This window comes from Cuculus canorus, chromosome 3, assembly GCF_017976375.1.
Source record: "Cuculus canorus isolate bCucCan1 chromosome 3, bCucCan1.pri, whole genome shotgun sequence".
NCBI lineage: Eukaryota > Metazoa > Chordata > Aves > Cuculiformes > Cuculidae > Cuculus > Cuculus canorus.
The window spans coordinates 60,004,637-60,030,170 of record NC_071403.1 but is presented as its reverse complement, the minus strand read 5'-3'; the positions used below and the strand labels follow the sequence as shown (position 1 = coordinate 60,030,170).

Sequence of the window (25,534 nt, the reverse complement as noted above, 5' to 3'; positions counted from 1 at the left end):
CCACATGCATATTTCACCTCTATTAAATCTTATTACAATTAAAATCTTAACAATTCTTTTCTAGCATAAACACTCTGTGCGTGTAAGAATGCATGTGACAGTAAGTAGCCTTTTAGCACATTATTAATCATCAAACCCAAGGATTAGTAAGAAACACATTTGCATTTTATCTGTAATATTTTTATTTCTCCCCTTTTTTTTCTTGCAGGCACAACTGTCTCAGGCTTTAAATGGTGTTTCAGATAAAGCAAAGGAAGCTAAAGAATTTCTGGTTCAGCTGAAAAATTTACTGCAGCAGATCCAGGTAACTGTAGAATATTAGCTGTTTTGATAATACAGTAATCAATAGAACTGAGTGAATAATTTATTTGATTACTTTCTCTCCTGTGCTGTTCTCATCTTTCCTGGAAACATCTAACCTTTCTTAAATGGATTTACTAGGCAAAATTATTCATCAAATAATGCCTGCAAGCCCCTCTTAGCTTCTAGATTGTTTGTTGTTTATTGCAAGAAGCTGATACTCAATACAGGACATCTGAGCTGTGTCGATTAGTGTTTGACTGAATCCATTGGTCATGCTTCTGGGCTCCTTCCTGACTGCAATTGCTTCATTTGGGCATTTAGGATAAGTTCTTGATTTAACATATTCAGAAATTGCTACTTGCTTATCATCTTATGTTTTCTAAAAATGTGCTCATTTCCAGACAAAATCCCGTCAACCTGTTTATTAGAATATTTGTAGGAAGTCAAAACAAAGAAGAAGAAACAAATCCTGCAAAGTGTAATTTATTGAAGCAGAAGATATTTTTATGCCTATTATTGCTCAGCTTTAATAGTCAGGGGAGGGCTCAGGGTGAGCGTAGTAATTGAGGGCACAAACCCAAAATTAAACAAGTCTCATTTTCAACCCAATTTAGACTCATCAGTGCTGGAGGTCAGATGATCTTCAGGGTCCTTCTCACCTTGCAGAGTGTGGTTGGAAATCTGCTCCTGTAGTTTGAGCTTCACAGTGCCCAGGAGGGGATCTTTGTATCCACAGCAGTGGTGCTCTGCAGCAGTGGGTTTTCTGTTGGATGGATGTCAGATGCTCTGTCATATGCTCGCTCTTCTGCTTGCTCATCTTTGAGCCACAAGCAAGCCCTGTGTCTGTAATTAAAAGAAAGCCAAAGCAGAAATTAAAATAATCTGTATTTAGTTTAGAATTTTGTAATTAAAGTATTAATACTTAATACTCCACTTAGTACTCCAAATGATGAATTCCTGCTACAAATGCTGCCCAGGCTCTCAGGTTTTCACAGGACGGTGTAGCTACCCACATTCACAGTTTTCTGCAGCCATGTGGGAGAGGGAAGGAACCAAAACTGGGGAACTGGTATAAAACAAACACATCTAACTGAAAGAAACCAGCACGGAGCCAGCGGCTGGAACCTGTCACACACCACATTTTGGTCACAGCGTTGAGTTACTCTCAGCTGACTTTACCTATCTAAAACTTAAGTAGCTCATCTAACCTACTCATTAGGGCTTCTTTCATTGTCCTAGGGGAATGACAGGCACCTCTACAGGTCATTTCTTTCTACAGGTAGGAAAAGCTATTTTAGGAAGCTCATCCATAACACTAGCCTATCAACAGTCTTTTCTTGAGTCATGTATTTCCATTAGAAATGTATTTTTCCCTCCTGAAACCTAAAGGTCGTCTATTACAACCATTTATGACTATGCTGTAAAATGTTTTAATGTGTTTCAATAAAATCACTGCCAAATTGCTCCGCATAAGGGAGCTGCTACAATTAGATTAAAAGGCCAGGCCATTTCTTTGATGTTGCTCATTGCTTAAAATGGGAGCAGAGAACTCAGAAGAAGAAATTGCTTCCAGTGATCAGCCTCTAACATTTAGGCATGTCTGGGCACAAAACTGCATCTAAACCTCACATATTGAGCCAGTTTCCAACACGAGCCTGAGTGAGGACATCAAATTTCAGCAAACCAAAACAGCAAGGCTAATCAGCTGCATATGTATTCATAAGTAAAACAAGACTAGGGCATAACTCTGAGTGCTAAAAGGTGATCACCCACAGTTTTATCTTTAATGAGCTCTCTGGCATGGTTTTGTCCCATGACAAATTGCAGTCTTTCCAGGTGATGCCTGAGCAGGATTTGATGATGACACATACCAGGGTATGCTTGTGGTAGGCAGGTTTGGTACAGGCATGCTATCTTAGTGGAAAGAGTTTAGATGTGTCGTGAGCTGATCTGTGTCTTTTGGCATCTGGACCGAAAAAAAACCCAAACAGTTATTAGACTGTTACAGGCAGCAGAGATACATGTAGCCTTTGTGTGTAGATTTATACCCAGAATCATCTTAAAGCAGGTTATTTCTGATAGAAATTTTATGATGATTGCCACACACATATACAGACATATACCCCTCAGCAACAACATCTTTAAAATGTATGTTTACACAAAGGAGTGAGCAATATGTACATTTTATCATCCTTTCTCAGTGCACAGCAGACCAGACAGCCATCTGCACTCTTTATTTCCCCTCTGAGTCCGCCAGAACTACCAGGAGCTGTGCTTTTATCTTGCCTGGGGCAAATTCGTAATCTACTTTTCTTTTCCCTGCTTTTCAGATGTCGTTTCCTCCTCTTTTTTCCTTCCTTCCTCCTTTCGGAGGTCACTTTCAAATCTTTTGGTCTCTTCTTTTCAGAAACTGCCTGTTCCTCATTGCCCCTGTTGATTCCTTGCTCTTGGTTGTTGCTGTCATTATCTAATTTTCACGTTTTCCTATCTGCTGTAACAATTTCATCCTTTCTCACTTGAAAGAGGCACAGCACCAAACACCCCATTTAATGTGCGAACAGAAAACAAGGAAAGAAATTATGCAGTACAGCCATTGACTTTGTAGGCAAATCAGAACATCAAGAGTAGCCGATGGAAATTGGTTTGTGGGGAAGTCAGGTGTGATATAAGCTGAAGGGGGAGAGAGGCAAACAGGAAGAGCCTAAGACAAACCTGTGAACAGTAACTGAGCTGTCTGGTGTCTTTCCTCCCACCGATCTTGCTGGCAGGTCTAGGACTGCAGCTGGGACTTCTCAGGGAAGAGTGACTCTGCATCCCTCAGGTGGAGAATGGGATGCATGGATCACAGCAAAGGGAAGTTGCTGAATATTTTACTCTCAAAAGAATGAAGACAAAGCAATGAACAGAAAAGAAGATAAATGCTTCAGAAAAAGAGCTATGGACAGTAATGCATTAGGCGTATGTGATGGCTTTCCATGGAGATGCTTCTCCTTCAGCATGTTTAGTCTTTTCACATTTAATGCTTCCTGTTCTTTTTGATGTTTTTTTGTAACTTGGGGTATATGGAGGAAAGCTGATAGAAAAACTGAACACCTACAGGAAAAAAAAGGGCTTGAAAGCTTTCTCCTTCTACTCTGACAAGCAGGGGAAGCGAGGGAGAGCCTCCCTTTGAATGGGTGCTACAACATCAGTTCCACGCCCAGCAAAAGCCATCCCTAGGAGGAGGGGCAGCTCAGGACCTTGTAGTACCATCCACTCCAATTTCTACAGCTGCCGTGGGATTCTGTGATAGCAGGGTTTGTTCCCCGTCAATAGGACAGGAGGTTATGTAAGTCTAAGTAATACACGAAATCTCAGCGATTTCTACCTGATTAATTTCCTTCCAATAAGCCTGTAGAGCAAATTCGTGTCCATAATTCTCCTCTAATTGCCATGATCTGGAGCCAGTGATTTCATAGTTGCTACAGTGGGATAATTAAAACAGAATGAGACAGAACTTTCTTATGTATATGTATGCACTGCGTGTGTTAGATTTAGCTTTTACATTATGCTGTACTACATCTGTTGTCCACAAGATGCAGTAAATCAGGGTTTTAAATAAGCCTGTTTTGTGGCATAGCATCTTGCTTTTTCATTTTATAGCATGCAGCTATTACTGGTACAGAAAAGCAACAGGAATGCCAGTCTTGAAAGGAAATCTTTTCTGAGTGGAAACCCAGGTAAGAATGAACAATAGCTTAAGGCGTAAAATATGGTTTCTTTCATGGGTATGACTCTTGCCCTCTTCCAGGAGAACGGGTTGGATTATGAAGCCTGTCTTGTCGCTCAGTGTGATGCCTTGGTTGATGCGTTGACACGACAAAAGGCAAAACTGCTCACAAAGGTGACCAAAGAACGTGAGCACAAGCTGAAGGTAAGTTAAGCACAACTTTCATCAGCTGAGCACAGCTGCTGATACCTGGCATTACAGTGCATTTTGTTAAGTCCCCAGTCCTTTACACCATGAAAACTCCAAACGACCAAATCCTAAAGTCCTTCAGCAGGTTCCAGTTCAGTGGTTTGGTGGGACTGTGGTTATACATTTAAAATGAGGCATATACTTCAGCAGTTTGTTGAACCAGGTCATCAATCTTTATTTATCTGGTGGCTTGGGACTATCTTTTGAAAGGTGCTTGCCAGTGAAACCTGTGTGGTTGGATTCTGCTACCTTCCAAATGCAAGAAAGCTCTTTTGCTCAAGTAAAATGTTGGGACGTCGGTGCCTTTTCAAACCTTTGAAATTCAGGCAAGCTATCCCTAGAAATCCATGTGCTTACTCAAAATATTAATGCAGCAAGGTGAAGTAGGAGAAGATAGCTATAAATGGTTAAATAAGTGGCAGTCAAGAAATGTTTAAATGGACACATTTCTTGAAATGCTGAAATGCATATGTGATTTTGAGGTATTATGTTGCCAGTAACATTAATAGAATCTAAAACAGAAGGAAAAATTGCGGTAAAAAAATCTAACATGGCAAACAATGAATAAAATCTACCTGAAATCAGCATTTAACCCCCCCATGCTTAACAAGAACCAGCATTTAGTACATAACTACTAACAGCGCGGTTAATCCTGCAGTTTATTCCTGTTAGGCTGTTGTACCTCAGGACTTGTGCTACCAAACACAGTGCTGTTTGGCCTAGTCTACTGCCACGTAGCAGCAGAATCAAGTTCAAAATCCAGAAAAATGATATGCAGCTTTTTTTTTCCTTAATCCCAGCAATGCATTCATAAGCAGATCAGAATCAATGGCAAATTGTGAAGAGAATGGTAGAGTATAAGCTCCGAGAAAACACTCCTGCAGTTATCCTTTATAATATTTCCCTTTTAAGTGAAGGATTTTTTTAAAAGCTCAAGTTTTTGTGAAAGTGTGATTTGAATGCGAATACTGCAAATGCAGAAACATGTTCTGTGCTCTTTCTGCCCCGAGCAAGTCTGATCTTTGAGCAGTTAATCTGCTCTGAAAATTGAGATTCCCTGTGCACAACATTTTGCCGAGCTAATTATCGATATTTATGATACAGAGCAAGCGAGCGTAGCTGATGGAGATATGGCAATGGCCATATGGCATCTAAATTAAGCATAGCTTTAACACACTCTTGCATTCATTGTCTCTTCTGAAATAATCTTACTCAAGTCACTGTAAGCTGAGGCAGTCATCAGATCTGTACTGATACTTGTTTTCCAGGTTGTTTGGGACCAGATAAATCACTGTACACTGAAGCTACGCCAGTCAACAGGGCTTATGGAGTACTGCCTGGAAGTTATCAAAGAAAATGATCCCTCTGGGTTTTTACAGGTATCTTTCTTTCCAATGTTGTGGGGGAAAAAAAGAAAAGACGCTAAAGTTAAATCTAAAAATGGACAGCTTTGCTCGTTAGCCTCTCCCACCTCCAAGGCAGGTACAACTTAACTACCATTAGTGCTGTCGAAAAGCTCAGATAGTCTGGTGACTACATCAATGTGCCAGCAAAGGGATGGATTTGAACAGCCGCTCTCTGACTGAGATGTAGTTAGCAGTCACACCACTTCCTTGACTGCTGATGCCTTCCTCTTGCCAGCCTTTCCTTCTGGCCTGAAAGAGAGATGCTATGCAGTTAATGATAACTTTCTGCAGAATATTATTTTATTCTTATCTGAGAAACCCAACATAGGGCCTCACAGAGCGCTCTGATCAATTTGGAAAGGTCTGTGTTTCTGCAGAGTAGTGCCTCTCCCTTTTTTGCTTCTCTCCTTTGCATTACTCTTTCCCGTGTGAAAGAGTTCTCTCATCATCTGCCCTGTGAGGAAATCCAACCTTAAGGGACTGCATGTAGCTTTGCTTCATTGGGATTGTTGCACCTTGCAAGGCTACAAGACCTGTCTTGTAGATGAAGGATCCAGCTACCCCCTCTTTGCAAATTACGGCCTAGCCAACAATTGCCTTATTTTGCAGGGTATTGTTTCTTAGGGGCACGTAGTGAAAGTATCTGTTGATGAGATAAATCAATTGTTGCCTTATGAATTGCCTAAGAAGAAAGGCACATCAAACAAAATGATCAGCGCGTGGCTGTCAGCTGAACAAGGCACGCTGCACACATGAATGCATGGACATCATGGGGCTGTCACAGCATCCCTAAACACCAGGATGAGAATTAGCCAACTTAAACTTATTAGCACTGCAGATTGATTGTTACTTTCGTGTCTGGTCTCAAGAAAGGGTGAGGAATGTGCGGTGTATATTAATCTCAAGATTACACAGATTTTATCAGGCTGTCAGTTGGATACTGCAGGACGAATGAAACCTTTAGGTCTTATCTGCATGATAGCTAGATACATGCTTTGGTTTTATTTCAGCTTACTTTTCCTCTAACCTTTGTGGCTTCATTCTTTGCAGTCACCTTTTAGAAAAAAAAATATGCTTTTGTTTTTACCTTTTCCTAGTTTATCTAATGATGCTTTCAAGGCAACCAGCAATCACTGGGACACTGCATGACTTGGGGCAACCGCTTCTGCAGACGGGACATTGAAACGCAGCCAAGGGATCCAGCATCCCAGGAAGTGACTCCAAGGTTGTAGGAAGGGTATAAGATGCTTCTCCACCTACTGCACAGAGTGATTAGGAGCTGTTGATGCAAAAGCGTTGATACAGGAGTGTCATCTAGTAAGAGTAATGAGGAAATGTATCCGAACACCTGCAAGAAAGAAAAACCCTCTGACTTATCTGGAAGAAAATTCTGTTCCCTGTGGTTTACAGGAAGCTTACTGGGAGAGATTCCAGACATCCAAATGGCAGCTTTACTGAACTCAAGGACAGTTGAGTCATTGATTTCTGCAGAGATGGGATTTCACTTCCAGATGAGTCCATTGCAGTCATCTTTGTCTGGCTTTTGGCTGTGGGTTGAGCTAGAGCAAAGCTTTAAAACTGCGATTCAGTTTTGATGTAATGATAGAAAATTCATCAAATTCTTCTGAAATCTATCTGACAACTTATCACCCTCACTGTGAGAAATACACACTTTCTTTCCCATTTGATTTTTTTATTCCTTTCAGCTTGCATTCTCTGAATCACCTCTGCTGAATGGAGAGATCCTGCAACATTTGAACCTGTCTTTGTGCAACTGCTTTTTGAACAGGAGAGCAAAACTCAGCTGTGCATATCAGAGAACAGAGAGCAGAAGTATATGTGGTATTCAGAGGCATAACTTGTAACATAATCTTAACAGGCTTTATAACTGCAATTTTTACTTTCCTATCCTGAGTTTTGTTTTGAAAAGACGAGACGAAAGGATGCATCATAAATGGAGCTCACCCCAAAATGACCAGATCCTGTCTCAGCTGTTGTATTCCTGGTTTCATTTTGCTGTATTTATCTCACAGTCACTTTTGATGTGTGTACCTGCCATTTCATTATAAGCCTGATACTCTCTTTCAGATTTCGGATGCTTTAATCAAGCGTGTTCAGGTATCTCAGGAACAGTGGGTCAAAGGAGCCTTGGAGCCAAAAGTGTCTGCTGAGTTTGACTTGACTCTGGATAGTGAACCTTTACTGCAGTCAATTCACCAGCTGGATTTTATTCAGATGAAATGTAGGGGTGAGCTTTTATGATTTTCTTTTTTTTTTTCTGTTTTTTCATGCATGTGTTGAAACAGTGGTGGGAAGAAACAGGACATGGAGGGAGGAGAGAGGAGTGACTTGGAATTGCTGGATGGTTTTAAAACATTTTCAAGCGTATTCAGATTACTGGGTGTTTCCTGGATAGGTGTGCTCACCTCACGTGCAGTGACCTGAACAAGCTCAGACAGTGATACCACATTCAGTTAAAGATTTGGAAAGATATATTCTTCAGATTCAGGCTGTCTGTCAGCTTTGAAGATTAAAAATACATTAGCTGCATGAAACTTTATTCCATTTTACAGCTTTCCCATATTTAACATGGTTAATACAAAATACCAGTTATCCCTACCTTGTCAGGAACAGCTGAGTAGTAATTAAATCCACATACACACACACACAAACATGCTTGAATAGGGGAAAAAAGCCACCTTTGACTTATATCTGGACTGTGTTGTGAACAGTGCTCAGGTTTAAAAAATATCATGAAGCAGAGAGTCAGGGGTAAAGGAGCTCCATGGCTATACCCTTCCTTGATGCCAGGTATCTCAATGATTCTGAGAGACACATTAAAGGGAGAGGAGGTTAAAAAAAGTATTTAAAAGCAGAAGCTGATGAATAGTGGACGCTATTGGCAAAAAAAAAAAAAAATTAACATCATGTGCTTGTAATGAGTTTGTTTTATATGGAGCAGGACGAGAACTGCATCAGAATTAGATAGATCCATAGACCAGCTAGATTTGAAGGCCATTGTTGTCCCTGGGAGCCATGCCATTAGATTCCCTCAGTGGTCATTCAAGCCTTAATTATACATGTGGGTTGCAGAGTAGAGGCTGCCAGAGGTCAGCGAATGAGTTAAGGATAATCATGTCATGATGCCGGATGTGCTTTTTTTTTGACTTCAAGCAAGCAGAAAGATTTCTGTTTGGTTTATCTGTCCTCTCTGGGCCAAATTCGGAGCCTCAGAGACCCAAGATGAAGTAATTAGGGTGATAAATATGCAGAGAAACAAGGATTAAAATTTAGAGGCTTACCAAGAGTATTTTACATCTTGGCAGAAATGAGCTGCATTAAAATAACTCAAAAAAATACCTGTGAATTGCTTATTTGAAATGTTATCGGCCAGGAAAGTGGAGTGAAGACAGAAAGAATATCACTGGTAAAACTCTGAATGCTGCCTGCACTTGTGTGTTTAAATAAGTTTATATTTAATCCTGGGTATACTTCTTGTTAAATATATTTAATATTAATCTTCCTCCAGTCTCCTTCCCAAACATATCGAGAATTTAGTTAAACTATCCACTGAGATATTGCTAATTAACCACAGGTCACTCGAGGTCAGAGGAGCTTAGGTATTTGGCTTCTGGACATTCAGCTGGCTTTAAGCTTGAAGACTTAGTGACTTTAATTGAGCCAGATTCACTGGAGCTTTATGAAAGAGTACTGTCTTCTGATGCTCTCATTTGTCATATAACTGCAGTGAGGCTCTGGTACTCAGCTAGACACGGTTTAAGGAGCACAGAAGAGGACAAGACTGTTTCTGCCCAAACCTGCACAGACCTTACCAACACCCTTGAGCTTTGGTCTCCAGGTGCATCTTAACAGTTAGACCTCAGGAAGGGCTTTTCCTTGAGCTGTCGTGACCTTGCTCAGGGAGTACCTGCTGCATATCTCATCAGGTTGGTTAGAATAACTAGCATGACAACGTATGCATCATGCAGAGAATGGTGAAAATACCATTTATCCTGGCCACCACTCGTTCATAGGGGAATGCATTATTCCTCCTCACACCCCTCTGTGCCCAAGTGGCACAAGCCGCCAAGTGGTCCCCAGATAACATTCATAGGTATTGGGGATTGTTTATGTATACAGGTGTATTTTTATTTTTCAGCTAATGACTACAAATCTTTTTGCATTTGAACTGCTCAGTCTGACACTTTAGCATTTTCTTTCTGAAATTTACCTTCACGACCTCAAACAGCTCTGCATTATCTTCTGAGACGCTGTGGTCTTACGTCTAGAAATAGGGGTACAGAAAGTAAGAAACTCAGTGTTTCCCAGACTTACTGGGAACATCACTTTGCTTTCTGTGAGGAAAAGCTGATGTTACAGGATGATGTTTTGCTAATTATCACCATAAGGACATATTTCTGAGCCTCCAGTTTTGCAAAGAAAAATCTACATGTCTCCTCACATCTGATTCTTTTTCTCCAATCCTACCTATCCCGGCACACCAAGAAGTCATCAGTCTTTGCCAGCTGTTAGTGTTGAGGGGACTGGGATTAAGACACTATACTGGTTGATCTGACTGGAGTAGATGCATTAGAGACATCAGAGATGATCTGTAAATGGAGTTTTGGGGAAACCTAGGGGAATAGGGCCAGTGTGGCTTTTCCAGTTGCAAGCTGTTTTGTTCCAAAAGCTTTGCAATGTAAGGTCTGTACTATTGTTATCGATGCTTAGTGCATGACTGGATTTCTATTTTTTTTTTCAAACTCTGGCCTCATTCAACTTCAGTGAGCTTTCAAGGGTCATTTAGAGTGAAAGCATGCTTGTAAGTAAACATTGATTCACTCTGTTAGACAAAGAAGAATGAAAATAAGAACAAATCACATTACATTTGCTTTGATGACTTGTTCATGAACCTCACCAGTGAATTCTGTATAAGCCCATATCTAAAGCTAATCTCAATACATAAAGATCGGGGGGTGGATTTTTCTTTTTTACAGAAAGAAAAAGCAATTTAGTAACAAATTAAATGTGCAGAAATGTGATAGGTGCAGAAGTAATGCTTAAGTGGTCATGTTGACCAAAGGGTCTCGCTGATATTCCTTTGGCAAGAGTCCCACGCTCCCCAGGCTAACTGAACAACGGAGCACACACGCAGCTCTAGTAATTGCTGGTATTTTGAACTTTCCCAGATCCCGTTCTTCTGTCCATGTTTTCTTCTTTCTATTGCTGTTTCCAAGTGCCTTAACATAAAATTCCTGTCCTCTTTGACAATTGGCTTAATGTGTACATCACATTTTCTCAGTTCAAGCTATGGGCATAGGCAAATGTGTGTTCCAGATTTGTTTTGTTCAGGCAGCTAGAACTGTCATGAAATCTTGGTTTGCTGTAAAATGGAGACTAGGTAGAGAATGGGAAAAAATAGAGCTACTCTCTACTTTTCTGTTCCACTTCTGTTCCACTTCCACTTCTGTTCCACTCACTCATACGGCCCTTCTCCTTGTCAGGAGTGACTCCTTCCCTCTTCTGCAGACCAGTCCAGGAAGATTCCCCAGATTCATTTCCTGCTACAAATCTTGCTGCTTTTCCAGCTATGAGCTGTACAGCCCTGATAATGAAATAGTAACTGTTTCATCATAGGCTTTATCCCTGGTTCTGTAGCTCCGCATCATGGACCCAGTCTTTGTCTGTGGTCTTTCCTTCTCTTTTGATAAAAATGTTTGTAGAGCTTTCATTACAGCAGTGACTAAGCCTATTAGAGGGCCATACTGCAGTGCTGGAGGAGGTTGAAATTTTCATATTTCTGAAGGTCCTGTTCATTTACTGCTGTTAGTCCTTTAAAACTCAGTCTGGGAAGGTGGAGAGCATCATTGCACAACTTGCTTTTCAAGGGGAAAAATAACAGATAGCATCTTAGAGCAGCCCTCCTCTAGCCTGAGAGCAGATCAGCTGTGAGAGGCATTAAGCAATGTGTTTTTGAAACTCTTGAGTTGACATGAGACATCAGTATCACATTTTTTAGCTAAGTGTGACCCCCATAAAGCACTTTTAAAATAGCAGGACATCACTCAGACTCATTAATAGGTCTTGCTGTGCTGATGCAGTGTCACTTCTCCCTTTATATTTTTAAACTTTTTCCTTCAAAAACTCTCTAGAGGACTTTAAGTTGAATGAAAATTGGGACGGCACTGTAATTTAACATCTGAGTCTTTTTTTTTCCTGACAGTTAGCCTATATTTTTCTTTTCTTAGTCCTGTCCCATCGCTCTTCACTACGAAGTATATCCTGCTATTCTGATTATTCAACTTGCTTTGCATTTTCCTATGACTTTTACAACAAGTATTCACCTTTTCTCCTCCTAGAGGGAATCTGAGGTCAAGGCAAATCTCTGCCTACCCGTGTCCAGGGAAGGAGGCAGGAGGGCAGGCACAGAGAGTGTCATCTAGCAAAGATGCACAGCTTCTTGGTGAGACCATCTAACCCTTCCATCAGCTACTGTAGGTCGCGCAGTTCAGGCCACAGGCTGGTCTGAAGGCAGTAGGAGGCTGATCAGGATTACTCACAAAAATTTAAATGTTCAGTGACACATTTAAAAGTAAAGAAGACCAGGCACTCCATCATGGAATGCGTGACTCTGATATGTAGGGCCAAAATTCGCACTGCTGCTGGGAAATGGGAACAACAGCATTTTACCATATGAATGCATATTCTAATCCTAGATGGCATTCCTATTTCTGTAATTAAAAGGAACTCATAAAACACTTACCCTGCCCCAAAAATTCTGTTTGTTTTTTTTTTTTTTGGTGTTATGCATTACCTAAACAGTCCCTGAAATCCTCCCATTAATGTTCCTAGAAGATTTTTGCAGGGAGATGAAGAGGTTAGCCATTCAATTCAGAATTGAATGGCTACTGTCTATTTTGCACATTATAAAGTTCAGGAATTAGGTTTTCATCCAGTTTTGCAAAGGGGAGTCTCAGAAGTGGGAAGGATCCAGCAAATGCCTTCTGAGAGGGTTAACCAGTTAGCTAAAGTGGCAGGAGTGTAGATGGATGATACAGTCCTACAGCCCTTCTCCTGGGCTCATCATCACTAGAAATAGACAGACTAGCAAACACAAACAAAACCCCAAACTTGAAATAGTTCACTTAGAAAATCCCACTACCTCTGAATTCCTTGTTTTTTGACTTTTATAATGTCACATTTCTGTTACTTCTCCAGTGTCTCCTTAGAGAAAACGCTGAACTTTCCACGTGAAAAAAACAAGCAGATTTTTATTTATGACACCCTCTGAATCATCCTTAAATATCGAGGAAGAAGAACAAGGCTTTTCTTTTTTCTCTTGTCACAGAATAACCCTCAAGAACTGATTTATAAAGTTCTTTTGTTTCAAACCACAGTCATTCTGGGCTACCGACCATCTGCATTCACTGTGGTGATGGGTAATGCCAGTGGAAAGCCGTTATAGCTTCTGCACTGTTTATCACAAGTGTAATGTTGAGTTTTGTGTCACGTCTCCAGTGGGAGTGAAGCCTTAGCCTCATCACAGGTAGCATCCATTTTCCTACAGACTGCTTGTTACAAGAAACTTGAACAGTCATCTTTTGTCTGGAGAGGTAAAATAGGACAAAAGGAGCAGCTCAAGGGCTTAGCTCTCAGGCAGACGGAGGAAAAAAGCTAGATGCTCAAAGTGGACTAGATAAAAGAAGAGCAAACTGACAATGTTAAGAGCTAAGTCAATGAACGCTCAGAGCACTCAGCTTCTTGCAAAACTCAGTCGAGCTCTGCAGAAATGATCCTGAACAGTGAAATTCAGCCTTGGGCAGAAGACCAGGCAAGGTCTATGCATCACTTATATCCCATTTAACCTGTGCAATTTCGATGGTGTGTAAGATACATGTCAGATCTCTCCAGAAGACTGAATTTTCACTTTATAATTTCCAGCAGAGGGTGAATGGTGAGAGTTTAGTTGCATTTAGCAGAGAAGGTGTGATGAAGGCTACTTTCCCACAAAGGCATGGCTGAATGTTTTACTCTGTTTACTTTTATTTTTAAGATGCTGGTCTGGTCAACAGCCTCTTCATGTTTCTGCTGAGCAAGTCACTAAAAAGGCATGTTGGTAGATAACTTTGCAGTCATAATTTCTGAGAAGAGAGAGACACAGGCTCTCTCCTGTGGTGCAGAAGTTCCTTTTCCTACCTGAACCAATGGATTGAGATAAAATTTGCAAATGGAACAGCTTTCCTCAAGAGTTTCTTTTAAGTGCAGCTGCCATAAAGATAAAATATCCAAGATGGTTTTGCAAAAGAAAAATTGAGGGGACTCAGGTTAGATTTATTAAAAAAAATATTGTGAAGAATTGTTTTGCTGCTGTCAGTGGAGTTCAGGCTCTATCTCACCACTGTGCTGGGAGAAGTGGCTGCTTTGCTGGTTAATAATTCTTCATTCATGTGCATCTCCCATGCCACCCTGTGGCCCATGACACCTCCTGCCATTGCTACTCGCTCTCTCCTTTTGGGGACAGTGGGGACAAAGTGCTCTGTTGTGAGAAAAAAACTCTTCCAGCCAGTGACCCCTGTGAAGGAAACCAGACAGGAGTAGTTCTTACAAGGCACCAGAAACACGTCCAGATATGTTTCTGTGTCAAATGATTTGTCTTACTGAGTAATGACATTTTGTTATATTGCTGTTACTTCATTTTATTTCAAGGAAGGGAATGGACTCACTTCCTAACAAATATTGACTCCTCCGCAAGAGGAGGGAGGTGAGCAGTTGTCACACTGCTCATAGCACAGACTAACGGGGTAGGGCAGAGTTACACTAATCTGTACCCAGTTCCTGTTACAGTGCCACCCGTCCCATTACTGCAGCTGGAGAAGTGTTGCACCAGGAACAACAGTGTGACATTGGCCTGGAGGATGCCACCTTTGAGCCACAACCCGGTGGAGGGTTATATCTTGGAACTTGATGATGGAGATGGTGGCCAATTCCGAGTGAGAATTTCATTCAGCATTTATTTGTGTTTCTTTGTATATGAGTTTCCTCAGGATATGGATTTGTGTCTCTCTGAGGGTGGGGAGAGGGAAGATATGGGTTGTCAAAATATCCCTGCTTTCATCATGCAGATGTGGAAAGCCCCAGGTGCAGATATTGTTTCATAGAAGGACCCCCAGCTTGGGCAGGAAGTTTAGTTGAGGTTATTCTTGGGAATTTGGCAAAGAGGGCAAAGAGGTGAAGGGTAGAATTTCAAGTTACTACCACATCTACTGTGTGGTCCTCCTGGAGCATACCACAGCAGAAAATCCCATACTAGCCTACAGGAGCTGCAAGTGGTTCTTTTCACAAACCTGAGAATTCTTTGAAGTCCCCACTCTCATCTGTCCATAGCACCCTGTTTCAACAGATGAGAGTCTCAGTCCAGAGATGCAACACAATTTTTCCTGTTTTTTGAATACAAATGAGATCTCACATAAAAATTCAGGATTTCTAAGTCTTTTCTCTGGGTGTGGATGAGACCAGACTGGTGGAAGCTTTCTGCAGACATGCTGTGAAGGTGTTGGTACATACAGAAAGGCATCCCAAGTGCTGTTCTTCCAGACCTTCGAGGTGAGGCCACAACTGCTTGCTCCTGCCAGCAGGTGCAGGGTACTTCTAGTTTCCCATCCCCTCCCACCACATCCCAATAAACAAACTACAGAAATAATTCAATCAGCTTTCTGCCAGCCACGTCCTGCTGGAAGCTGTGACCCTTCCTCCTGAGACAGGCTTCATGCTCCTGTTGCTCCAGGACCAGGCTGGCCCAGCTCATTGCCTAAGGGCTAGTGCCTTGAAACCATCTGGAGACCATTGTGGAGTACAGCTGCTCTTTTCACAAATGGGAAATTCTGCCAAAAATATGTGACAGCATTTCTTTGGGAGCTGCAAAATGGCTTCCCACTGGAAATCTAAAAGTTTCTCAAGCTCAAATTGGCCTGGCAAGGGTCCACCTAAGGAAGTGTCTCCCTGCGCCAAACAGCTATACCCATAGCTGGCAAAGGCACCTGATCTGAATTCCCCTCATTAGAAGAGACAGCAATATTAGCAGGGCATTTTGAAGAGGGCACTGTGTTTCTGGAAGGTCTCCTCAGTTCCTTGGTCCTGGTATCATTTCTTATGGGTTTGAAGAGACAGATTGGAGTGGTCTCCACTACTTGAAAGTGTGAAAAGGTACATTTGTGAATGGCTGCTGGGAGCTGCCGATATAGTTAATATTAGTAGGTCAGAGTGTTGTCAGTGCGTGATGAAGAATTAGAAACAAGTTGTTATGAATTCCAGTGTGTTGGATAAACCTTTTCAAGTGATATTCACATCTAAATAAATATTTGTGAATAAACAAGATTTTAGGCTGGTGCATATCCAAGTCCATTTGTGTTGGGGGGTATTGTAACCGGCAAAAGTTTTGGGATTGTCAGCAATGCCATGTCAGGATCTTGGACTGAAAAAGATACAAAACCATCTCAGTCCTTAACACTCTAGGGTGACAGTTTCTCAAGGGAACGCTTTTCCTGCTGTGATAGAAACACCATCAGTTTTACCCATTGAAAGATAAACAGCAAGCTGCTCAGCAATGCCATTTCAGTAAGAGTTTGCTGACCCTTTCCATGAAGGATTATATATATGAAATCAGTGACACTGACTGCACTTTATCAGTATTTGATGGGTGGATTTAAAGAATGGGTTTTGTCTCTCATTGTAGCAAAGAGCATCAATCTGCATTAACACAAGCAGTGAACAGTGGTAAAAATATGAAATGGATTAGAAAATGTGAGAGTTGTCCTACAAATACAAATTTTTGTTATAGCGTATGCTATAACATGGAGATAAATTAAGCTACTTTATTAAAACTCTTCTTTATGCCCACGAAAGATCATCAGCTAACTCAGGACCCAAAAGATTTTGTTACTTGTAGCAGCTGCATGGTAGCAAAGTGGACAAACACATAGCCCACTCTGAACTTAAGTAATCTCTTCCTTATTCATCGCATACTTAATTAACTTTAGGTTCATATCAGAGAGTCTTAATCAACAGGACTACTCGTAAGCATATACTTAAATGTCTTAACTGACCTGGCACCCAAGTGGCCTGCTTAGTCAGAGCCGTAAGCTCTTTAAGGCCTTTGCTACCATAAATCTATGGATTTCCTAGAACTGAAGAAATCATAGGTGGAAAGGAATTGTGGCTTTCAACCCACTGCCAAGACAGGATTTTTCAGTTTCTGTCATTTTCTGTTTTCCAACAAACTTGAGGTTTCTTGGCTTCTTTCAGTTCGTCATAAACTGTATCATCTGACTGATCCTCTTCATTAGTCTGCCCAGATGTTTCGTTTCCTGAAATATTTCACATTATACAAGTTCTTGTTGTTTAATAAATCTTTCCAGACTTTTATGATGTCTCTCTTGTCTAGTTGCTGTTCCATCATGTGGTGCATGTGATCCTAATCTTGGTGATATCAGTTCTTTGATATCAGACTTTGTGTTTGCAAGTTATAAAGTTATATTTTGACACAGGTGTATGTTAAAATGTTAACACATTTCCCTTTTTTGGTCCTACGTAAATATAAGAATGGTCACGGTGGGTCAGATGCTGGGACTACTATCCAAAATAGTGGTTTGGAGTAGATGTTAAAGCAAAGAGGATAAAAATTAAGATCTTCCTGTGTTGCCCTTCATTAGTGTGCCCTTCCAGCTCCATCTTCACCTTAGCGTCTCCACCGCTAACCATCCTTGATGTCTCCACTGCTGTGGCTGTCCATGTTATAACAGCATAACTTCTGCATCCTGGAAAGCAATGAGAAGCTGTTCACTTGTGGCTTGTATTTAGAAGTGTTACCGTGTGATGACAAGGCACAAAGAAACAGTTAAATATATGTCTCTCTTTTTCTTGGACTGATTAGGAAGTATATGTTGGCAAGGAAACTCTCTGCACCATTGATGGCCTTCATTTCAACAGTACCTATAATGCAAGAGTCAAAGCTTTCAACTCGTCAGGAGTTGGCCCTTACAGCAAGACAGTTATTTTACAGACGTCGGATGGTGAGTTGGGTTTCTGCCAGTTTCTAAGTGAAAAACTGCAGGTCTCAGTGGTAGGACACTTGTGTCCTTTTGTATCTAATATCTTCATCAATTAATGGCACAAAGGTTTTGGATCATCTGAGCAGAGAGGCCAGGAGCTGAGCATGCACAGGGACTGTGCTGGCTTCCTAGCACTTTTGGGGATTTTCCATTATCAGTAGCACTTCAGGTTTCAAATCATGGAATTTTATTCGGCTGTAGAAGTCTGGGGTCTGGATTCTTATTTGATTTAGCATACAGAAGCAATTATGCAGCACATGGGATATTTTTGTGTTGCTCTGTCTCCACTTCTCCATATATATTTGGAATTTGCCTTTTTCTTCTGTACTGCTTTGATTTCACAGCAAGGTTTGATACTACAGAGATGGGAATTCATGCTTGTTCCTTTGTAATTATACTTGACATCCATACGGGCATTACAAGAAGTTCATCTCTGTTAATGATATTGTAATGAATCAGGAAGCGCATGCTATTATCACTTCCAGTTTTATGCTGTGTTGCCAAAATAGGCCAGTATAAAATATTTATACTTTAAAAGCTTTTTCTGTTTGCCTTTTTTTTGAAATTTATTTTCCCCCTTTGATAAAGTAGTGAAATCTGTCTTAACCAGCATGGACACAGTGGAACTCCATTTCCATTAAAGGTCATCCTGAACCAATTCACCTATGTGATCAGTTTCCTTATCATGGAGAAGCCTTTGTCTCCTCAATGGCTTTCTTGTTACTGTGTGAGAACAGAAAGTCATTGCCCTTAGCAGCTTATGTTCAGAAGAACAGGCACAGATAATATAAGGCACTTCTGAGCTGAAAAGCAGCAAGGTACCAGCACAAAGCAATCTTGTGTAGCTGCCTACAGTAACGAGGAAAGATTGTCTTTATTATCTGCAAGTGCAGTGGGGTCTTTAGGAAGGCAGAATCTCATTGTCCTAATTGAAGTAAAGCAGATGGCACTTGAACACAGTCTCTTCTGCCGTAATCCAGCTTTTCCTTTTTCCCTTCCACAGTGGCATGGTTCACCTTTGACCCCTCCTCAGCTCACAGAGACATAGTGCTGTCAAATGACAACCAGACTGCTACATGCAACAGTTATGATGACCGTGTTGTTCTTGGCACAGCAGCCTTCTCCAAGGGTGTGCATTACTGGGAACTGCATGTGGACCGGTACGACAACCATCCAGATCCAGCCTTTGGCATCGCCAGGATTAATGTTGTGAAGGACATGATGCTAGGCAAGGATGACAAGGCATGGGCCATGTACGTTGACAACAACCGCAGCTGGTTCATGCATTGCAATTCTCACACCAATCGGTAAGGATCTCCTGCATTCTATTCTCATTACTGATCATTTTTCTGCTTTGTGTGAGAGGAAGGGGTATCAGCAAGCCATCTAGTCCATCTGTCTGCTGAATGTAGTTGTTTTATTCCTTCTAAAGAATCACTAGTGAAAGTGACTGAACCTTGGCAGTCTACGTTGGTGTTTGTTATATTCACTGCTACCAGTTTTTCCCCTGAGATCTAGCCTAAGTTCCCCGTGCTGTGATTTAAGCCCATTATTGCACATCCCACCCACAACATCAGCAGGCAGGAGTGCGACACACTGGGATGTGTGATTTCTCTCTCATTGCTGGAGGAGCACAGGAAGAAAGCTGGTTGATTCTATTCTTCAGGAAGAATCTTGGCCACAGGGTTGCACAATAATTAGGCAAAGCACTGCTGATCGCCTGTCCAAAAGGCAGGTGCTTATTGTGAGCCCTGAAAGCTGATTAAAAGCAATGCTGTAGGTCACACCTGGGGTGATCTGGACACAAGGGACTGTTTGGCAGTGAGGGCTAAGTCACAGCTTCCGTCCAACTGAGCCAGTGTACTGACAAGCTTTGGAAAGTGTCTTTCTCAGTACAACCAACTTACACGAAGGAGGATTTCAGAATGCCTCTGAGCCATCATTACCAAAGCTCTCTTTCTCCCACCACTCAGAGGTTCTGTGTGCTCTCTGCAACAGAGTGGTTGGGAGATGTCTTCTAACTGAAGCTACTTCCGGGAATGGATCACGCAGACACGTACTATATGAGCATAGATCCATTATTGTGTCAACATGATTGCATGGCTTTAAGCACTCATGGCAGTTACCTCTGCCTATTGCTGGCTGTATTTCCTTGATGTGATGCTGGACTGTGTAGAGGAGACATGGTCAGCTTCACTTGAAGTTCCCTGGAATATCACTAGAGCAGGACTGCACTGCTCTCCCTATGTGTCCCATGAGAGGGTCAGCTCTCTCTGAAGGTCAGGGGTGTACTACAGGAGCTGAGACCCTTAAGAAGATCTCCACTGAAGACTATGATTCAGGATCCTAAGTCTCTGGCTTATTTTGGAAAATGGTGTGTTTGTATAGGTGCTCTATCATGATGGGACATTGACGTACAAATAAAGTGACTGGCTAAGGATATGCAGCAGGTTCTGTGGCAGGGGGAATCACTTTCGCTTTAGTTTTCTACTGACAGTCCCAGCAGGTCTTCTGCACTCACTAGCTCAACTGTTGTTTCTGTTATACCAAATGATAAAAACAAAGGCTTACAGTGATTTTTAAAATGCTCAAATGCTGATGTTATCTCCTTAAAGAGGTAAGTTCATGCCAACATTCACTGTATCTTACAGCAGGTTGTAATGTTTCCTGTTTAATAGTCATTTATACACTGAAGCATACTTATATTTTAAGTAAGTATACTGCAGTTGCTGGGGTTTTTTTTTGTTTGAAATGGTAGTTTGATTTTGCAGTTCATTACAGACAGGTGGAAGAACCTTGTAGGTGGGTCCAAAGCTATCTGAAGTCAACTGGAATATTTTCATTGGTTCAAAAGGCCTTAAAAGATGTTCTAAATCAATATAAATTAACACCACTATAATAAATACATCAAAAGGTTCACTGTCCCTTTAATATCCTGATTCAGTTTAGGGCAGAAGTAATATTAAGCTGTATTAATTGTAACGTTCTGTGAAACAGCTTATGTTTTCTGGGGAAAAGCTGGCAACCATTCTGTGTGCTACTGTCCCAGAAACCTATTTTATGGATTTGGTCCTCGGCATCTTCCTCCTGGCAAGCGACAGACAAGTGAAGCAAAATCTGGGTTTTTTTCTGGGAAGCACAATGGAAAACACTTCATATTTCCACTCATCCTACTTTAAAAGGAGAACAAAGTGCTTTCTGTTGATGAGACATTCCTGGGTTTTACTAGATAGAGCACAAAGGTTTTGCAAGCACATTCGAGGCATGGATAGACCCACGGAATAGCTGTTCAAGGGAAGTACACTCGCAGAGGGCATGTAGCGTTATGAAATCACATGCGCTTCAATGAAATTAGGTCTAGGCATTATATTTTTAACTGTGACAGTCAAGTAGGTCAGTTTTTTAACTCATTAGCTGTAATAGTCTTGTGGAAACAGGTTATTACTGCCTACTTGTTTTTCCCCACAGGAGACGTGGGCATGAGAACACAGTGTCACAGTTCAAAGGAAATTTATTGTCAGCTTTTAGCCTCTCGGATTTTATTATGATGGAGGCTATGTCTTAGTAACCATTTCATTCTTCCTAATCTTCATAAGAAGAAATTAGGGCAATAAATAAATGACTAGCTTCAAGGGTAAGCTGAGGTGGAGCTTGAAAGACCTATTCATGGGACCTGACGCGTTTAGAGTCCTTTCCTGTCCTTTTCATTCACAACATGCAAAATTGGATCTGTCTACATCCTTAAAAACTAGCATGTCTTCTGTAATGCTGGAAGAAGAGGCAGGAACGGAAGACTCTCATACTATCAGAGAGGACCTTTGAGAATAGTTTGAAAAAACATTGGTTAAGAAAACACTTTAGAGCAGGGATATAGCTTTGTGAGGTACCTTTCAGCCTTGTTGTTCCTTGAAATAATCAGCGCACACCAGAGATGATGTATGCCTGTTGCTAAGAGGCACTGGCATACATTGCAATAGATCCATCCATTCCTTGGCAAAGTTCCCAAGAGCAGGAGCACCTGGTGCTGTAGGCTGTGCTCTAGCCACTACATGTAAAGAAAGAGACAGAAATCACACTGTAATGTTTTATGCTGAAGGGCAATGGGAAGTCAAAGTCTAGAGAATTTGGATTGTAGTCTTAAAGCTCCCTGTGATCAGGAGAGTTACTTCACTGACTTCAGAGATATCAACATCAGATTTTCATCACACAAAAATGTTCTAATTGCCCAAAAAATACTGTCTGACAATAAACTTGTTAAAGGTGTTAACTTACTGTAAAGCTCATGATTAAATACTGTTAAGGGAACATTAAAATAATGATATAGTGTATTAAAGTGTTCATAAATTGATAAGCTTTATTTTTCAATAATACTGAAACTTATTGCTGTTCTTAATTCCTCATGCCAGTCTATGCAGCCCTGTTCTGCACATTGTCCAAGACGCTGCTGAAAGCAGAATAACTGCCTCCACTGCCACAGGCAATGGCATTTTTTATGGTAGGAAAATTCCCGTATCTGTACTCTGACCTTCCAGGCTTCTGAACAGCATTTCCACACTCAGGACTTATTGTTCCACCCAGAAAAAAAAACCCCAAAAAAACACGTGCAGGATTTGGGTTTACTTGAAATAATGAGAGTGGTGCATAGCTTCAAAAATGGGTTATCATTTAATGAATGCTAAGTATATATTGAAGAAATATCGCTAGAAACAGTGGTATTTTTCTTTTACGTAGCCTGCACATTATTAGAGGCTTATGGTATAACTGTCATTAAGTAGTTTAGAAAATGCACTAGAGTAAAGCAGCAGCTTTTTTACATGCCACCACAGAAGCGTAGCAAGAGACAGCAACGTGCGCTTGAGTTTCTTCAGCTAGCTGGCTTTTTTTTTATTGCAGATAAGGCTTTTATTAGAAAAATTGTCTTGTGATGCTGTCCCAATTATGTACAGAACAGTAAGGAACTACCTTTCATAAGTTTGCTCATGAAACTTTGACTCTCCCACCTCTCCTCCTAAAGGAAGTGACCATGACAACAGTTCATAAAGCACTGGATTCCTCAAAGTATGGTTCCCAAGGAAATGATAGGATGCTCAGTAAGAACAGCTGTTCTCACAAGAAGTCCAGTCTCCTTAGCACCACGGCAAAGTTTCCCCTGCTTGCCTTTGCCCTGGCTTTGTCTTGAGAGAGATGGTTGATCACTGTGGGGAGGTGGTGGCTGAGGAACCAGGGCAATCTACCTGCTGAAGTCCTGCAAGACTTGGGGCAGCAAGGAAGGGAGAGGTTCCCCAGCCTTCTGCTCTGCTATTACACCTGTGTGACTGCTAGAGGGGCCTCAGCTGGGTCCTGCACTCACCTCAGCTGGACTTTGCAGGCAGCATCTATCTCCTCCTCAGGTGGGCTGTCTGCAGGAGCTGCAGACAAGTCACTCAATGTCACTGTGCAGTCCACAGCTAATTAGCCTGCAAGAAGCAAACTAGCTTATCATATAGGAAAGAGCATAATAATCTCAAAAAGGCAAAGTTGCTGTTTCCGTTTCCCTGAGAGAATCAATGTCATTTAAAAGCATGTCATAAAACCTATTTTCAAACACTGCAGGATATAAAATGTAGCGCCCTACGATCAAAGCTGTTCCTAAATAGAGAGAAAAAATGTAATATATTTGTAAATAGCTCTAGATCATACTAGTGCTGCTTCCCACAATCTCATCATGGGTGTTATGATTGAATGTTTTTAATAAAACCAGTCTAGATACTGAGGATAAGTAAGCATCTTAACTTTTGTTGGAAAATGATGTACTTCATGATTTTGGAGAACAGCTCAGAGAAACCTATTAATGCTTCTAGAACCAGAAAGCAAATAAAAGGCAGCTGAGAACAGTAAAGTGTGAAATCTAACACATCTCAGAGCCAATTTGTGATTCTCAGCTGTACTATTATTGTTTGAAAAGCTTTAAACGGAGGAGTCAGAATTGTATTTTATACTATTATGCTACAGATAAAACTCCCTTGACCTTCAGAGGAAATGCCATGTGCCACATTTATTCAAAAGGAAAGCAGTTTGTGACACCTAGTGGACAAGATGAAAATTTCTTACCAAGCACCTAACCGCACTTTGATCCCCACCCCCTCCCTTTTTTTTTTATGTTTTGCCTACCTATTGTGATAAATTTTATGTTAAAATTACATCAATCTGACTGTTGTGTGCCTGAGGGGAGTGTGTGGGACAAAAGACAGCTGCTTCCTTTCCTACTGCAAATTATTTGAAATCTGATTTACCCTGAACAAATTGTCAGGCTGTAAATCCTTTGCAGAGCCCCCGTGATATTAGCAGAGTAGCAGTGCCTGTGGCCAATCTGCATATCTAGTAGATTTCTTTTGCTTAGTGCTCTTTAAAGTAATACTGCATTTGACTAACGCCCAAATCAAAGTGCATTAACGTCAAATTGCTCAAGCGTGTAATGGCTGGCTGACTCTATCCTGGCAAGCTCTGACACCACAGTAGCTCTCAGCAGCTGCTCCTGACACAACCAATTATCACTGGTATTAATAACCGTGCCTGCACACTTGAAATAGCTCCCAGTCCTATAGCCGAGCACCTTGTCTGTCAGGGAGCTATGCTTATCCCTAACCAGCCCACCTTCCCTTCCTCCCCCAAACAATGATCTGTTGTATCTATGCTGAATCCCTGGTCTCTGGAAAGCTGGGTCTCCTTTGGGGATGCCAAATGGAAAGTCCAAGTCTCAAGCCGTTAGCAAGCATAATGATTAGAAATGAATGCCTAAGAATCCAGCTTTCTGCTTTTTTGTTCTCTGCTATGATCACTTCAGTGTAGCAGGGATGCTCTGAGGAGCCTTGTTGCCAGGACTCCTGTCCCACATGCACAGTACTAACCTGACCTGCTCACCTCACTGTCTCTCAGCAGCTGAGGGGACCTCTTAGCTCTGGACACCATTTTTCGCTTTTAGATTGCGGTTGGAGAAGAGATGGGACTAATTTCTCTTTAGGCTCCCCGATTAATCTCCCATGAATGCGGTACATATGCTTCAGGTGAAAGCGTGGATCAGTCATTGCTAAATGTCACAGGGATAATCATTTTACCATACTGTTCCACTGCCCCTTTGCTTAGTAAGCCTGTGTTGTGCTAGAGAGAGCAGCGGTGGTGTAGCACTCTGCCTTCACCAACAGTCTGGTCCTTTTATACCATAGGACTGAAGGAGGAGTTTCTAAAGGTGCCACCGTTGGTGTTCTCCTGGATCTGAACAAGCACAACCTGACCTTTTACATAAATGGGCAGCAGCAAGGGCCTCCAGCGTTTGAAAACATCGAGGGTGTCTTCATGCCTGCATTGAGCCTCAATCGAAATGTCCAGGCAAGTCTTCTGCAGTTTAGTCCCCTTTTCCCTTCTCACCTAAAGGAGAATGTATGCTACCGAACGCTGTTGCTTAGGCTGATAATGTCATCTGTAGGTAATCAGTATGGGTTGGGGCTCTTTCCTTCTCAGACTGGCAGCTGGGCTGCTAACACTTTTTGGAAAACTGCATTTGACCTTTTACCTCGCTTCACAGATGTGAGGAGTAATGCTGTAAAAATAAGTAGAAGTACCTGCACACACCGATTCCTATACTTATTTTGCTGCAATGACCCAGCTGGAAAGCAGTGGTGCTAAGGCTTCCTCTGCCAGTTTGACTAAAAACCATGAGTATCCAAATTCCTCTTAGGTCATGTATTTGGAGGTTAATAACATTGGCAAGAAACAGAAATGTG

General features: G+C 41.4%; 1 protein-coding gene across 4 annotated transcripts in view; it reads left to right on the top strand.

The window, feature by feature from the left end:
- TRIM67 (tripartite motif containing 67) overlaps window positions 1-25,534 on the top strand; it is a 40,103-nt gene that overhangs the window by 7,668 nt on the left and 6,901 nt on the right. The window contains exons 2-9 of one of the 4 annotated variants that reach the window (XM_054062797.1): window positions 209-304; window positions 4,094-4,216; window positions 5,530-5,640; window positions 7,756-7,909; window positions 14,512-14,657; window positions 17,597-17,735; window positions 18,778-19,081; window positions 24,977-25,139. In XM_054062797.1, the coding sequence (XP_053918772.1) occupies window positions 209-304; window positions 4,094-4,216; window positions 5,530-5,640; window positions 7,756-7,909; window positions 14,512-14,657; window positions 17,597-17,735; window positions 18,778-19,081; window positions 24,977-25,139 (1,236 nt within the window). Of the gene's footprint in view, window positions 1-208; window positions 305-4,093; window positions 4,217-5,529; window positions 5,641-7,755; window positions 7,916-14,499; window positions 14,658-17,596; window positions 17,736-18,777; window positions 19,082-24,976; window positions 25,140-25,534 lie in introns of all 4 variants that reach the window. The other 3 variants (XM_054062796.1, XM_009567085.2, XM_054062795.1) reach the window with 3 other exon arrangements.